Below are 14,371 nucleotides of genomic sequence, written 5' to 3'. Positions count from 1 at the left end.
TAGTGACCGCCGTAAAAACACGTATGGGTGGTCACTAAGGGGTTAAAAGATTACACTGCATTTTCATAGTGACAGGTTCCCTTTAATATGTAGAAATAAGCTAAAATAATTTCATATTAGTCTGATTAGGGAAGTTGTGTGTGTGACCATCAGTGAGTGACTGTGTATACAGATAGCTGTCAATCATGGATCGGACCTCCTCGCGTTGTCAATGTGAGAGCTTCCCTTTAAGTCCCTATTCAGGCGACGCTCCTCTTATTGGGGTTGGGGAGTAAATGAAGCTTTTACCAGTCACTTACTAGTTGTTAATCTTCCAATTGCCGCAAGTACAGACATTGGTTTTTCTGGTTTTACAGAAACTATTAGTCATACGGGGCTACATTTATTAGATTTCACTGACTGCAGATAATCAACTTGCCAAAGCGAATCACACTACATGTGTACATACACATTCACCTACCTGCTATGCTGAAAGGACTTGATTTTGGGCTGTAGAAGAACAAACAATACAATAAGGAGCAATATCAAGGCCACTGAGCTTGCAGTCGAGGCAACGATTGAGAGCGTTGGGACACCGAAGCTGGTATTTCTATTGGTTTCTGAAAAACAAAGTGAAGAATTAGCAATACTGCTCGAAACATTGCACTGAACAGGGACGCTGGGGCGGACAAGACGACTTACCTTGGCTAAGTCTGCAGCTTACTCCCATAGGTGGGTTCCAGGCTCCATTCTTGCAGGTTAGGAATTTGTAGTCGCCTTTCAACATGTATCCTTCTGCACAGAAGTACTCGATAACACTGCCCGAGGTGAAGGGCTTTTCACAGTGTGGAGGGTGACATATGAATCCCCCATTTTCAGGCTCCGGAGGCGGAGGGCATACTGATTGTAAAAACACATAAGAAGACATAAGAGCTGGCACTTCAGAATATCCACTGCGCTAGATAATCAGCAATAAGGGTAATGTAATGTAATGTAAAGTGGATAAGCACTTGGCCACATATCACATGAAGGAATCGACTTTTAGCACTCTTACTCGATAATCCGGAATGAAAAAGCTCCTGATCATTACCTGATGTGTAAAGTGCTGATCATCTGATATATGGAATTGAGGTTCTGCATGACCTGAAAAATTACCAATATGCACACTGAATGGGGAACGAACGATCATAGTGATGAGCTCTTCTCCCCTATTCAGTGTGCATCAGGCCAGGTAAAAACGAGCGCCAATTGACACAAAGTTGAAATTGCCCCCCATGTTTCAGAAAAAATCTCAACCGTCCTACAATGGCTAAGCAGGCCCAGTGCAGCTCTAACCACAGACATTCATTGTATAAAATATACGGTATGACAATATTAAAAAAAAATATTAAAAATGACCTGCCACCACCCCTGACATGTCTGTTTTAGTAACTACTTGCATTCCCATTGTAATAATAATTTTGGAGCATCTTTTCATATAATTATGTTGTGCCATTCCTCTATTATTCCTACTAAAGTTAAAGGGGTATTAAGGTTGTCAGACGCTATCCTCTATCCAAACGATAGGGGATAACTTAGATTGGTGGGGGCTCACAGATCTTGAGAACAGGAACCTTGTACCCCTTGGGACCGCACAAAATGAACGGATCATCAGGCTGGACATGCACTCTATGCACGTTCTGGAAATAATAATTATATACAGGTTACAAAGAACATAGACATACAAGTAATCTATAAATGTACTTTGTAAAAAAGACCCTAAAAAATAGGTACAAACCCACTCGGTGTACATAAATACACCCAATACCGAAAATGAACTGAGACTCGACGGGGAGATCATCAAAAAATATTTTTTTTTATTAAATACAAGTCACATATATAAAGTGAGAACATGATACATCAGATAAAAAATTGCCTGCACCTGAGGAGGTATATCAGCACGTATATATCGAGGAAAAAGGGACGGGAGAGGGAGGGAGACCAAAAGGTAAATCATCTAGCTAAATGCAGTGCGTAAATCCGTGACCACAGTTGATATGTAAACATATAACACCCAAAGGGTATAAAGTGCAAGTGAGAAAAACAAGAGAAATCTCCACATCAACAAACAGACCGGTTTTCTCACTTGCACTTTATACCCTTTGGGTGTTATATGTTTACATATCAACTGTGGTCACGGATTTACGCACAGCATTTAGCTAGATGATTTACCTTTGGTCTCCGTCCCTCTCCCGTCCCTTTTTCCTCGATATACACGTGCTGATATACCTCCTCAGGTGCAGGCAATTTTTTATCTGATGTATCATGTTCTCATTTTATATATGTAACTTGTATTTAATAAAGAATTAATTTTTTGATGATCTACCCGTCGAGTCTCAGTTCATTTTCGGTATTAGGGCTCTTTCACACTTGCGTTGTTTTCTTCCGGCATAGAGTTCCGTCGTCGGGGCTCTATGCTGGAAGAATCCTGATCAGTTTTATCCTAATGCATTCTGAATGGAGAGAAATCCGTTCAGGATGCATCAGGATGTCTTCAGTTCCGGACCGGAAAGTTTTTTGACCGGAGAAAATACCGCAGCATGCTGCGCTTTTTGCTCCGGCCAAAAATCCTGAAGACTTGCCGCAAGGCCGGATCCGGAATTAATGCCCATTGAAAGGCATTAATCCGGATCCGGCCTTAAGCTAAACGTCGTTTCGGCGCATTGCCGGATCCGACGTTTAGCTTTTTCTGAATGGTTACCATGGCTGCCAAGACGCTAAAGTCCTGGCAGCCATGGTAAAGTGTAGTGGGGAGCGGGGGAGCAGCATACTTACCGTCCGTGCGGCTCCCCGGGCGCTCCAGAGTGACGTCAGGGCGCCCCACGCGCATGGATGACGTGATCGCATGGACACGTCATCCATGCGCATGGGGCGCTCTGACGTCATTCTGGAGCGCCCCGGGAGCCGCACGGACTGTAAGTATACCGCTCCCCCGCTCCCCGCTCCTACTATGGCAACCAGGACTTTAATAGCGTCCTGGCTGCCATAGTAACACTGAACGCATTTTGAAGACGGATCCGTCTTCAAATGCTTTCAGTTCACTTGCGTTTTTCCGGATCTGGCGTGTAATTCCGGCAAATGGAGTACACGCCGGATCCGGACAGCGCAAGTGTGAAAGAGGCCTTAGGCGTTCTGGAAATAGCTGAGCATAGTGCTCTGCCGTCTCCAGAACTTCATAGAGATGAATGGAGTGGAAGTGTACATGCCTGACCTGCCACCCCATTCATTTCAGGGAGCCCCCCCTGTGGTATGAGCGATCTAATAGTTAACCCCTTTTCACAGCATACGGCATAACTTTAAACATCCGGGATACCCCTTTAATGAATGCATTTCCAGCAGTCTGCAATAAAATGTCTCGTGTTGGTACATACAACCGCTGCAACAGTTTTTGGTGTAAAAAAAAAAAAAAAATTGCAAGATCCCTTTTTGTTACTTTTTAAAAGCCCAAACGACAATATTGTGTCACACAGGCGTTTTTACAGCATCCTCGCCACTTCGGAGTATGGGTTGGGCCTGGAAAATTGCCCCCCCCCCCCCCCCCCACTAACGTTTACACCTGAAAACTGGTGTAAAAGAGAAGTGAAAACGACTCCAATTTGGGCTGGCATAGTTTTCACTCTGGGCGCATGGACTGTCGAACTTGCATTTATTACTAGGCCTGTGTAATTAGGCGCTTCCTCCGGCAGCACAGGGTCTTATCAAAGACCGGAAAAAAAAATGTCTGCAATCTTACTAAGGAAACCACATTTTTTTAATCTCTAAGTGCAAATGAGAAGTGCACTACAAAAGGGAAGCCGTGAGCAAGCCGAGACAGGCCGATTGCAACAGATCTGTAATGTCTGCTAGAGCAGATGGTCTGTTCCCTCAGGACCCCAGGCTTAGTGTGAACTGTCCACGTGGCCTGAACAGCTGAGAACACACCGCCATCTCTACCATGGGCCGCGCAGACACTCGGCTTCTGAGGAGGACATTTATGTGGTTCCAGCAGCTGAGGCAGAACATCAATAACGGCAGGAAACCACACTCATGAAAACATACCATCGAGGGGGCAGGGAGCGAGAGGGTAACAAGCCAAAAGAAGTCAGAACTGCGAGGAAGGGGAAAGAAGGAGCAAGAACAGACACATGAGTAATGCGGGTCAGAAAACATGCTCCCACTGCCATACAGAACCAAACAAAAGCGTGGCTGTGTAGAGTCCAGCAGAGCTATCCAAAGTGACCATACTGCTGGTATGGGGTACCTGACCCCAGAAGGGGGTACCCCATAACCTAAAACCCAAACCTCCTTGTGATTTAAGTTCGTTCAGTAGAACCACAGAGGGTAATACCAATCCTAACATTTGGCAATCTGAAACTAGCCTCAGAGGAGGAAACTATCATGTCTGACCTGGTTTATAATATACTGCTTACTTAACTAGGCCATTTATTTTTATTAAAGGGGATTTCTAGGAATTTGATATTGACGGCCTATTCTCAGGATAGGTCACCAATATCAGATCAATGGGGGGGAAAGGGGTCTGACTCCCAACGCCCCGTCCAATCAGATGATTGAAGAGGCTGCAGCTTTCCACCCATGATTAGGCCTCTTCCTAGAACAGTGATGTCACAGGCGCAGCTCCGTCCCACCCAAGTTAGCAGCAATACAGAGCACAGCCACTATACAATGGATGACGCTGTGCTTGGTGAGCTGTACAGCAGCACTACCTGCTACTCCAAAAAGGTGGCCTGAGGGGGTCTGCGAGTCGGATCCATGCCGATCTGATATTAATGACTAGTGTTGAGCGAATCGAGCGGCGGATCATAGACCCAAAGTAGATTAGTTCTAACACTTTGTTTTAAAGAGGATCTATCACCTCTCCTGACATGCCTGTTTTAATAGCTTCATGCATTCCCCATGTAATAACAATTCTGCAGACTCTATTCTTATGGCTCTATGTTGTGTCATTCCTGTATTATTTCTATTAGACGCTATGAATGAATGGCTAGCAGTCTGCAGTAAGGGTACAGAGGGAGGTAACCAGTTGGGGGGGTGTACCTGCACAGACTCACGTTATCTACCCAGAACAGTGATCAGAAACTAGCGTTCATTCCTGAAAGGTGGAATCTGATTGGGTGCTATGGGCAACTGAGCCAGTTTTACACTAGTTTGATAAATCTCCCCCATTCACTTCAAAGCTAGCTAATGAAAAAATGGCAAAAACAGGCACACAAAAAAAATAAACCTACACGATTACACACCTGAAAATGGTCACACAAACACTTGAAATCGGTTTCATGGAAATTCAACAGAAATTTTCAGAACAGCTTGAACTAGAACACCAGTTATAAAAAAAATTACACAACTTCCCTAATCAGATTATGAAATTATTTCTGCATATTAAAAGGGAATCTTTCACTATGAAGATGCAGTGTAACCTGCAAGCAGTGGTGTATCTATCACGAAGCAAACAAGGCATTTGCCTAGGGCGGCACTTGCCAATGGGGCGGCAAAATGCCTTGTTTGCCCCTGTCCCATCCGTCTTATATGTTGCCGCCGGTATACTCAGAAGATCCGATGGTAAATTCTAACCCCCAGGTGTTCCCATGGTGACGGGGACGCTTGCCTGGGTGTTAGAATATACCATTGGATCTGTGTTTTCACGATCTCAGTGAGATCGTAAAAACTCAAATCCGATGGTATATTCTAACCCCCAGGCGTTCCCATGGTGACAGGGACGCTTGCCTGGGGGTTAGAATATACAGGGCCATGCCGCTCACAGGAGAACATTTATAAACTAATAAATAACTTTAACTTTAATCATTGCTAATCTCTTTACTGGATATCTTACTCTGTCTTGAGCTCTGGTAACAGCAGGCAGTGCGGGCGGAGCTCACTCACTGACGTCACGCGCCTGCTCCTCCCACTAGGCGGTGCAGGCGCGTGACGTCAGTGAGTGAGCTCCGCCCGCACTGCCTGCTGTTACCAGAGCTAAGAGTCAAGACAGAGTAAGATATCCAGTAAAGAGATTAGCAATGATTAGTTTATAAATGTTCTCCTGTGAGCGTCGGGGAGGGGGATCTGTTGATGGCACTATTTAGGGGAGGCGGATCTGTGGATGGCACTATTTAGGGGAGGCGGATCTGTGGATGGCACTATTTAGGGGAGGGGGATCTGTGGATGGCACTGTTTAGGGGAGGGGGATCTGTGGATGGCACTGTTTAGGGGAGGGGGATCTGTGGATGGCACTATTTAGGGGATGGGGATCTGTAGATGGCACTGTTTAGGGGGAGGGGGAGGGGGATCTGTGGATGGCACTGTTTAGGGGGAGGGGGATCTGTGGATGGCACTGTTTAGGGGAGGGGGGGGGGATCTGTGGATGGCACTGTTTAGGGGAGGGGGATCTGTGGATGGCACTGTTTAGGGGGAGGGGGATCTGTGGATGGCACTGTTTAGGGGAGGGGGATCTGTGGATGGCACTGTTTAGGGGGAGGGGGATCTGTGGATGGCACTGTTTAGGGGAGGGGGGGGGATCTGTGGATGGCACTGTTTAGGGGAGGGGGGATCTGTGGATGGCACTGTTTAAGGGAGGGGGATCTGTGGATGGCACTGTTTAGGGGAGGGGGATCTGTGGATGGCACTGTTTAGGGGAGGGGGATCTGTGGATGGCACTGTTTAGGGGAGGGGGATCTGTGGATGGCACTGTTTAGGGGAGGGGGATCTGTGGATGGCACTGTTTAGGGGAGGGGGATCTGTGGATGGCACTGTTTAGGGGAGGGGGATCTGTGGATGGCACTGTTTAGGGGAGGGGGATCTGTGGATGGCACTGTTTAGAAGAGGGGGATCTGTGGATGGCACTGTTTGGGGGAGGGTGATCTGTGGATGGCACTGTTTAGGGGAGGGGGATCTGTGGATGGCACTGTTTAGGGGAGGGGGATCTGTGGATGGCACTGTTTAGGGGAGGGGGATCTGTGGATGGCACTGTTTAGGGGAGGGGGATCTGTGGATGGCACTGTTTAGGGGAGGGGGATACGTGGATGGCACTGTTTAGGGGAGGGGGATCTGTGGATGGCACTGTTTAGGGGAGGGGGATCTGTGGATGGCACTGTTTAGGGGAGGGGGATCTGTGGATGGCACTGTTTAGGGGAGGGGGATACGTGGATGGCACTGTTTAGGGGAGGGGGATCTGTGGATGGCACATAGGAAGGGGTGGGGTTTAGTGAGAAAGGGGTTTGGCCTTGACAGGAAGGGGTGGGGTTTAGATAGAAAGGGGTTTGGCCTTGAAAGGAAGGGGTGGGTAAAATTTATATTAGGGGGGTGCCCGAGTTTAGTCTCGCCTAGGGCAGCACAAAACCAACATACACCACTGCCTGCAAGCACCATATTATAGAGCAGGAGGAGCTGAGCAGATTGATATATGGTTTTATGGGAAAAGATTCAGTAAAACCTGTATTTTATACATTTTTATTCCTGCTCATTCTGGGCTTTGAAGTCCAGAAGACGGTCCTATCAGTGACTGACAGCCGCCCCTCTATGACTGTGTATACAGAGATAGCTGTCAGTCACTGATAGGACCGCCTCCTGGACTTCAAAGCCCAGAATGAGCAGGAATAAAAATGTATAAAATACAAAGTTTTACTGAATATTTTCCCATAAAACTATACATCAATCTGCTCAGCTCCTCCTGCTCTATAACATTCTGTCTGCAGCTCAAACACCATGTTCAACGTGACCGGTTCCCTTTAAAGGGGTTCCCCACCCTCTTACGTTACTTACAGTCACCTGTGCCATTGATTTATGCAGTTTTTTGAAAGGTTGGTGACCATTTAAGTGGCTTTAAGGCCCTTTTAAGATGGGTGAAAGATGACACATATCCTCATTCCTAATAATTGGGCTGTGTAAAAGTGTCGCCAATCACCCAAAATTAACAAATGCCCTTTGAAAACAAAGGATTTGCTGCCAAAAATAGTGAATGGGAAACTACTGACAGTAATAACGATCATTCATCCCCTTTTCATTTTGTACTGGGCAGTGTGAAAAGGTTGTTAAAAGGGGTTCTCCAAGAATGAAAAAAAATTATTGTATAATAATCATATTCACAAATACCATTCATTACTTAGAATGGCTTGTTTTGTCTAGGAAGCAATCATTAGGAGAAATAAAATGTCCGCCATCCTATCAGTACACACAAAACCTGTCCTAATCACACAGAAGGACAAGTCACTTCACCACAACGAGCCATAGTGCTGCCTCATCCTCCTCTCTGCTCTGCTCGTCAGGAATCATGATCCTGAATGCAGGTGAATCTCTGTGGGAATGGAGATAAGGAGACATGAAAGCAGGGTGAGGTGTGGCTAATGAGCAGCAGCACTTGTTTACAGTCTCCATTACCACAGCAACACATTACCACAGCCTGTCCTGTCCGTCCTCTCTGTACTTCATGTCTCCTCATGAACTAAATTCCCCAGAGATTCAGCTAAAAGTTCTTTATCATTTGTATTCAGGATCATAATCCCTGACAAGTAGAGAGGGGGAGTAGGATGAGGCAGCTCTTTACCTCAGTGTTGTAAAGTAACTTGTCCTCATGTGTGATCAGGACAGGTTTTGTGTGAACTAATAGGACAGCAGCCATTTTGTTTCCCCAGAGAAAGCGAGCCATTATAAAATAATGAAAGGTATTTGGGAATATATTTATAATAAAGTAATATTTAAGTGTTTTCATTTTCTTAATTCCCGGAGAACCCCTTTAATCGAGTGCTGATCAACTTGTACATAGTCGATCAGTGATCTTTATTGGCCAGGCACAGGCCCAAGGGCCGGCAACACAAATATCATTGACCCAGACATACCTCCATGCACACCATGCGTCATCTTTCAATGAACAGATGGACTGTTTTCCTAGACATATGTTCAGCTAATAGATACATGACTGCGTCATACTACAGCACACGGCTGTCCGGGAATACGCAGTTATGTCATTTGCTGGACAGGTGCCAGTGCGCTCTACTTCACAGAACAGCAGATTTATGTGTGGGTGAGAAACTTTCACAGTGGGAATTAAATACCCATAAAAGTAGACTGTGAGGTTTACAGTGCATCAGAGACATAAGTCCTATAAGTGCATAACCAAGGGCTGGGCGAGGAATCAAATCACATTCATTTGCCTTTTTGTGGCCGACAATTTCATTTGAAAGAAAATCAAATTTTATATAAAACTAACATGGTGTCCCCTACACCACATAGGCAAGGAGTCCTGGCATCTACGCACTGGCTCATGGCGAGTACTGCAAGCTTATTTCTGCTGGAGTACTGGTCTGGAGAGCATCAATGCTGCACGTCTAGAGTCTGTTCATTCCCTGGCAGGGTCCCATACAAAAAAAAATATCTCTCTACTATATTTGGTATTGTCGTAAATGTACTGGCTCATAGAATGGTGACATGCTAGCTAGTAATGCCACATGGCGAGTGTTGTCAATTTAAAGTGCAAAAAAATTAAAGTTATATGTCCCCCAATACAGTGCCACTGAAAAATACTAATTGTCACACAAAAAGCAAGCACTCGTATGACCATATAGACAGCAAAATAAAGTTATGGCCAGAGAAAAAAAAGAAAAAAAAAAGAAAATAGAGATTAAGGGGGTCATTTATTAAGACCGGCCAGTCTTAATAAAGCCCCCCCCCCCCCACTGGCTGTGAATCGCCGAAGTTATGAAGAGGTGTCGGGTTGAAAGTAGTGGATAAGCCACACAAGGACTTACTTTGTCTGTTGAAGTAATTAATATATTCACACATAAATACATATATGTAGAATTAAAAGGGTTTTCCAACATTTTAATGCGGATGACCAATCCTCTGGATAGGTCATCAGTATTTGATCGGTTCGGTTCCAATACTCAGGACCCCCGCCAATCAGCTGTTTTAAGAAGGCACCAGCTTAGAAGTTGTGCTATAGCACCATAGACCATTTAAATAAAATGCACTAAATGGGTTAAGAAAAAAAAAAAAAAAAAGTCAACAATGTGAGGAAAGCCTGCCTGCTGACACGTCACTGTTATAGGATGCTGGGCTCCACAATGAAGCTCTGAAAATGTATCTAGCAGTTCCTTGAATCCATCTTGCGTCCTGGACTTTGATGGTGAATCACAGTGGATCCCACCACTAATTAATGTGCCTCAACTTAACCTGGTGCACAGGACACCTAGCGGATGCTATCAACCTTCAATGGGAAAGAGCCGCCATAATATAGTACTCGATAGAGCATGACGAAAAAAGAAATGTGGCAGAGTAAATGGCTCTGTATATGGAGAACCTAGCAGAAGTAGGCTGTAACCCAATAAGTAGCTGTAAGTAGGCCACCAATAAACCGTTATGTCTCTTCCACCTTCTATCTCAGATACCAGTAAGGAAGAACAATGTCAGCCACAGAAACCGTAATCTAGTTGTCAAAAGTGGAAAACTGGGGCTAATGTAGGTTATGAGACAAGGAAACCACACAAATCAAGCAGAAAGCAGTGGGTGACAAGAATGAGACATATCAGTCATCCATTATGAAAAGAAATTAGGTCAAAATGCTCAGATACATTAATATACTGATTTCTCACTTTCTTTCACCCACATCACACTGGGAATTTTTGGCATGTGTTGTACACACTTATAATGGTCAGCTTTGAATGCTGCCAAGGCTTGAGCTGCAGCTTGGTGGATGAAACTGGAGTGGCAGCAACCATCTGGAACCTAAGTGCCTTTCAATGTTCTGGTCCACCAGGATATAATGCTCTTGGATGGAGAAAATGACGCATGCTGCCATGCAACGACCTACTCACATTAACTGGCGACTTACAGACGAGAAACGGCCATATAAGCAAGCTCTGTGCCCAATAACTTTCACTTTTACTATACATATCGACTGCTGTCAACCAACCTCCAGAAATATCCAAGTACCCTATTTTTCGCTTTATAAGACGCACCTAGGTTTTAGTGGAGAAAAAAAAAATTCTGAAAAATATTTTTCATCAGACATTAAATAAATGAACTCACCTCTCCTGCTCAAGACGAGGAGGTCTTCTTCCAGGCCCTGCACTCTCCTGCTCCAGGTCCTCTTCCAGGCCCCCGCACTGCAACCTGACGACGTCAGGTTATAGTGCACACCTACGTGCGCTAGGTCCTGAAGCTATACACAGTGAGGACAAAGTGCAGCATGGGGCCCGGAAGAAGACCAGGGAGTGGTGAGTACAGCCAGCACCTCCTGAGGGGGAGTTATGGGTGGAGGTGGAAGTGCGTCTTATAAAGCGAAAAATACGGTATATTATGACCGTGGCGTTTGTGTGCACTTGCTTATTGTATGGCTTCTTTTACCTGGGCTTAAAGGTGATTTTGACAATATGTATGACCAATCTTCAGGATAGGTCATAAGTATCTGTCAGTGAGGTTCAGACTCACCGATCAGCAGTTGGAACAGGTTGCTGTACCTGCTCCTTTGCAAAGCTGATCGACAGCAGTGCTAGGAGTCGGACCCCCACCAATCAATCCTGAGGATAGGTCATCAATATTCAAGTCTTGGAGTAACCTAGTAATGCAGACAATAAAATGCTATATCACAATATGTCCTCCTTGGCTATTACTCCTCAGTCTGCTAGCATAATGGTTTAATTCTCGACTTGAATGTCAAAGCTGCACACGTCTATAGAGGCCTCACTAGCTGGGACTTTCCCAGAGAGGAAACTAAAGCACATTTTATCTGGCAGCCAGTACAGATATCCTAACCGTCTACTTATTCACTGCTCCCGTGGGGATATGTAACTGGCAGTGCCGCCCATATCACTTCTAAGCAGCACAAAACACGTATGTAGATGCTGTGTGATGGAGCCCAATCACAGCTTTACAACAGGCACGGCCATTCCCAGAACCAGACAATAGGGGACATTAAAAGGCCCCTTCCTCGTCATGTGTGCTCTTTCTGCTCACCACAATCACACACTTCAGACTGGTTCTACTGTGGAATAACAGTCAAGTGCAGAAAAGTGTCTGCACACATAATAAGGTCCACTTTTCAGTGCATTTAGGTCAGATTTCCACGTGGTGGCCACCTTGCAGAGAAAAAAAAAAAGTTTTAATATATGCAAATTAGCGTCTAGGGGCAACGGGGCTCATTACTCCTAAAGGCTCAACTCTCTGCAACTGCCACGCCCCCATTGCTCCTAGAGGCTCATTAGCATATATTAAAACATGATTTTTCTTAGCAATGCGGGCACATATGAACATGGGACCAACACAGATGTCTTCAGCTGCCAAGTGCACATGTAACAGGTCAGCCAGTGTCATAGGTACAGATCTGCTGACAGATGCCCTTTAACAAACTATATATTTTTTATTACAAATTGATGTTTTTCTTGATATAATTTTAAGTCACACCTCGTATTCCACTTCCTGTCCTGGCTCTTTAACTTCCTCTTTGCATTTTCAGCGTGGAAAACAGTCTTGCTTAAAGGAAATGTACCAGATAGTAGCACATCGCCTTTATTTCTAAGCTGTTTTTATTATCTATAAGAAAAGGAAGTGGGGCACACTCTAAAAGCATAGGGATCTTTAATTATATATAAACACTATTAATAACAGTCAATAAAAATTATACAATGAAATATCAGCATTATCGGATTGCAGATTTATTTTATTCTCTGAACATGATTATGGGGGCGGCCATCTTGCCTGAGCTGTTCTTAAGAATATTGCTTTACGGCAGCCCCATGGTCCATAGACACAATGGTCAGGAGGGACCTCATTGTCTTCTATGGGAGAGTTTTCTGGGCATGCTCTGTGACCTGTGCAGAGGTCATTGTACAAGGAAAGAATAGATAAGCTCTGACAATCACCTATTGTGAATGGTGGTCCCTGTCTTATCTGTCATTCTAATCCTGCCTGTAATGTTCTATCCGCTGTGTATAGATAAACAGATAACTACTGCAAAGTGATCTGTACAGACCAAGAAGTGGCTCCTAGTACTAGGCTTGAGGCTTGTTTCACACTTGCGTGAAACAGATCCGGCTGGGAACAGCCTGTCGGATCCGTCCTTGCCAGGCACAGTCGTGCGCTGCCGTCATTCTGTCTGGCCACATTCACTATATGGGGGCCAGCGGAGATCCAACCGCAACCTGGCAAATACACAGAGGAGCGGTCAGGCGAAAACTGGCAGTACTTGTCCGGCCGCTCCTCTGCATATTTGCCAGGTGGCGGCTCAATTTCAGCCAGCCCCCCTTATAGTAAATGAGTGCCGGTGCACGGCTGCGCCTGGCAAGGACAGATCCGACAGGCTGTTCCTGGCCCTGAGGATACATTTCCTTAAATTTTTTCAAGCAAACCATTCCCTGTGACTCAATTACACCATCACACATTACACTGTGCAGTGCTCTTCTGTGGCATCTTTATCTAGGTCCATCAAAAGAATAATACAGCTGTCATCCCAATTCTACACCTACTATTACAGTGAGGATTACCTTAAGGCAGATTTACACTGCCCAAGTGAGCAGGCATTTAAATCGGGAAGGGACAGTTAATTGCCTGCTCATCAGTGGAGGTAAAGACCTGTATTGATATGCAGTGATCACCTCCACTGTATGGGGAAGAGCGATTACACAGTACAACCTGCTGCCCAGAAACGATGACTTCATGTGCTGCATGAAAAATCATTACACACAACGAATGAGCATTCGTCGTAACGTTCATTCAAGATAACCAGCCCGACAATTGTGCGGTGTAAATCTACCCTAATCTAGCAGATACGTTCAGGAAAACATCCCTCGGCGCAAGGAACCAGCCAGAAGATCCAGATTGATGTAGGTTGTCAGTAGTTTATTAAGCAAAAAAATATACACTGTGTTTCCAGGAGTTATCTTCTTGCCTAATAAACTACTGACAACCTACATCAATCTGAATCTTCCGGCTGGTTCCTTGCGCCGAGGGATGTTTTCCTGAACGAGTTTACTTCCAAATCTTCTTGGGGAACCAGGGATTCCCGATAAGAAGAGCAACATCCGTGGATGCAGTCCGTCCTTTCTTGGGATCCACCCTCTACCACTCAGACAAGCTTCTTCTAGAGTTGTGCCTAAGGTTTGCACAACTCCTTAAAGGGAACCTGTCACCGGGATTTTGTGTATAGAGCTGAGGACATGGGTTGCTAGTTGGCCGCTAGCACATCCGCAATACCCAGTCCCCATAGCTCTGTGTGCTTTTATTGTGTATAAAAACTGATTTGATACATATGCAAATTACCCTGAGATGAGTCAGAGCTTGAAAATATGACGCTTCTCTGGTCACACAAGTAAGATATGACTCTTTTATGTTAATTTGCATATGTATCAAATAGTTTTTTTACACAATAAAA

The 14,371-nt window shown here is 45.0% G+C and overlaps 1 protein-coding gene across 1 annotated transcript in view; it reads right to left on the bottom strand.

Moving 5' to 3' along the window:
• SUSD6 (sushi domain containing 6) overlaps window positions 1-14,371 on the bottom strand; it is a 55,909-nt gene that overhangs the window by 20,010 nt on the left and 21,528 nt on the right. Inside the window, exons 3-4 of the mRNA XM_040412642.1 lie at window positions 682-879; window positions 461-599 (exon numbers count right to left, since the gene is read on the bottom strand). Coding sequence (XP_040268576.1) covers window positions 461-599; window positions 682-879 — 337 coding nt within the window. The remainder of the gene's footprint in view (window positions 1-460; window positions 600-681; window positions 880-14,371) is intronic.

Source organism: Bufo bufo, chromosome 11 (assembly GCF_905171765.1).
Source record: "Bufo bufo chromosome 11, aBufBuf1.1, whole genome shotgun sequence".
NCBI lineage: Eukaryota > Metazoa > Chordata > Amphibia > Anura > Bufonidae > Bufo > Bufo bufo.
Note: the sequence above shows the minus strand (reverse complement) of the source record. Positions and strands in the feature narration are given on the sequence as shown.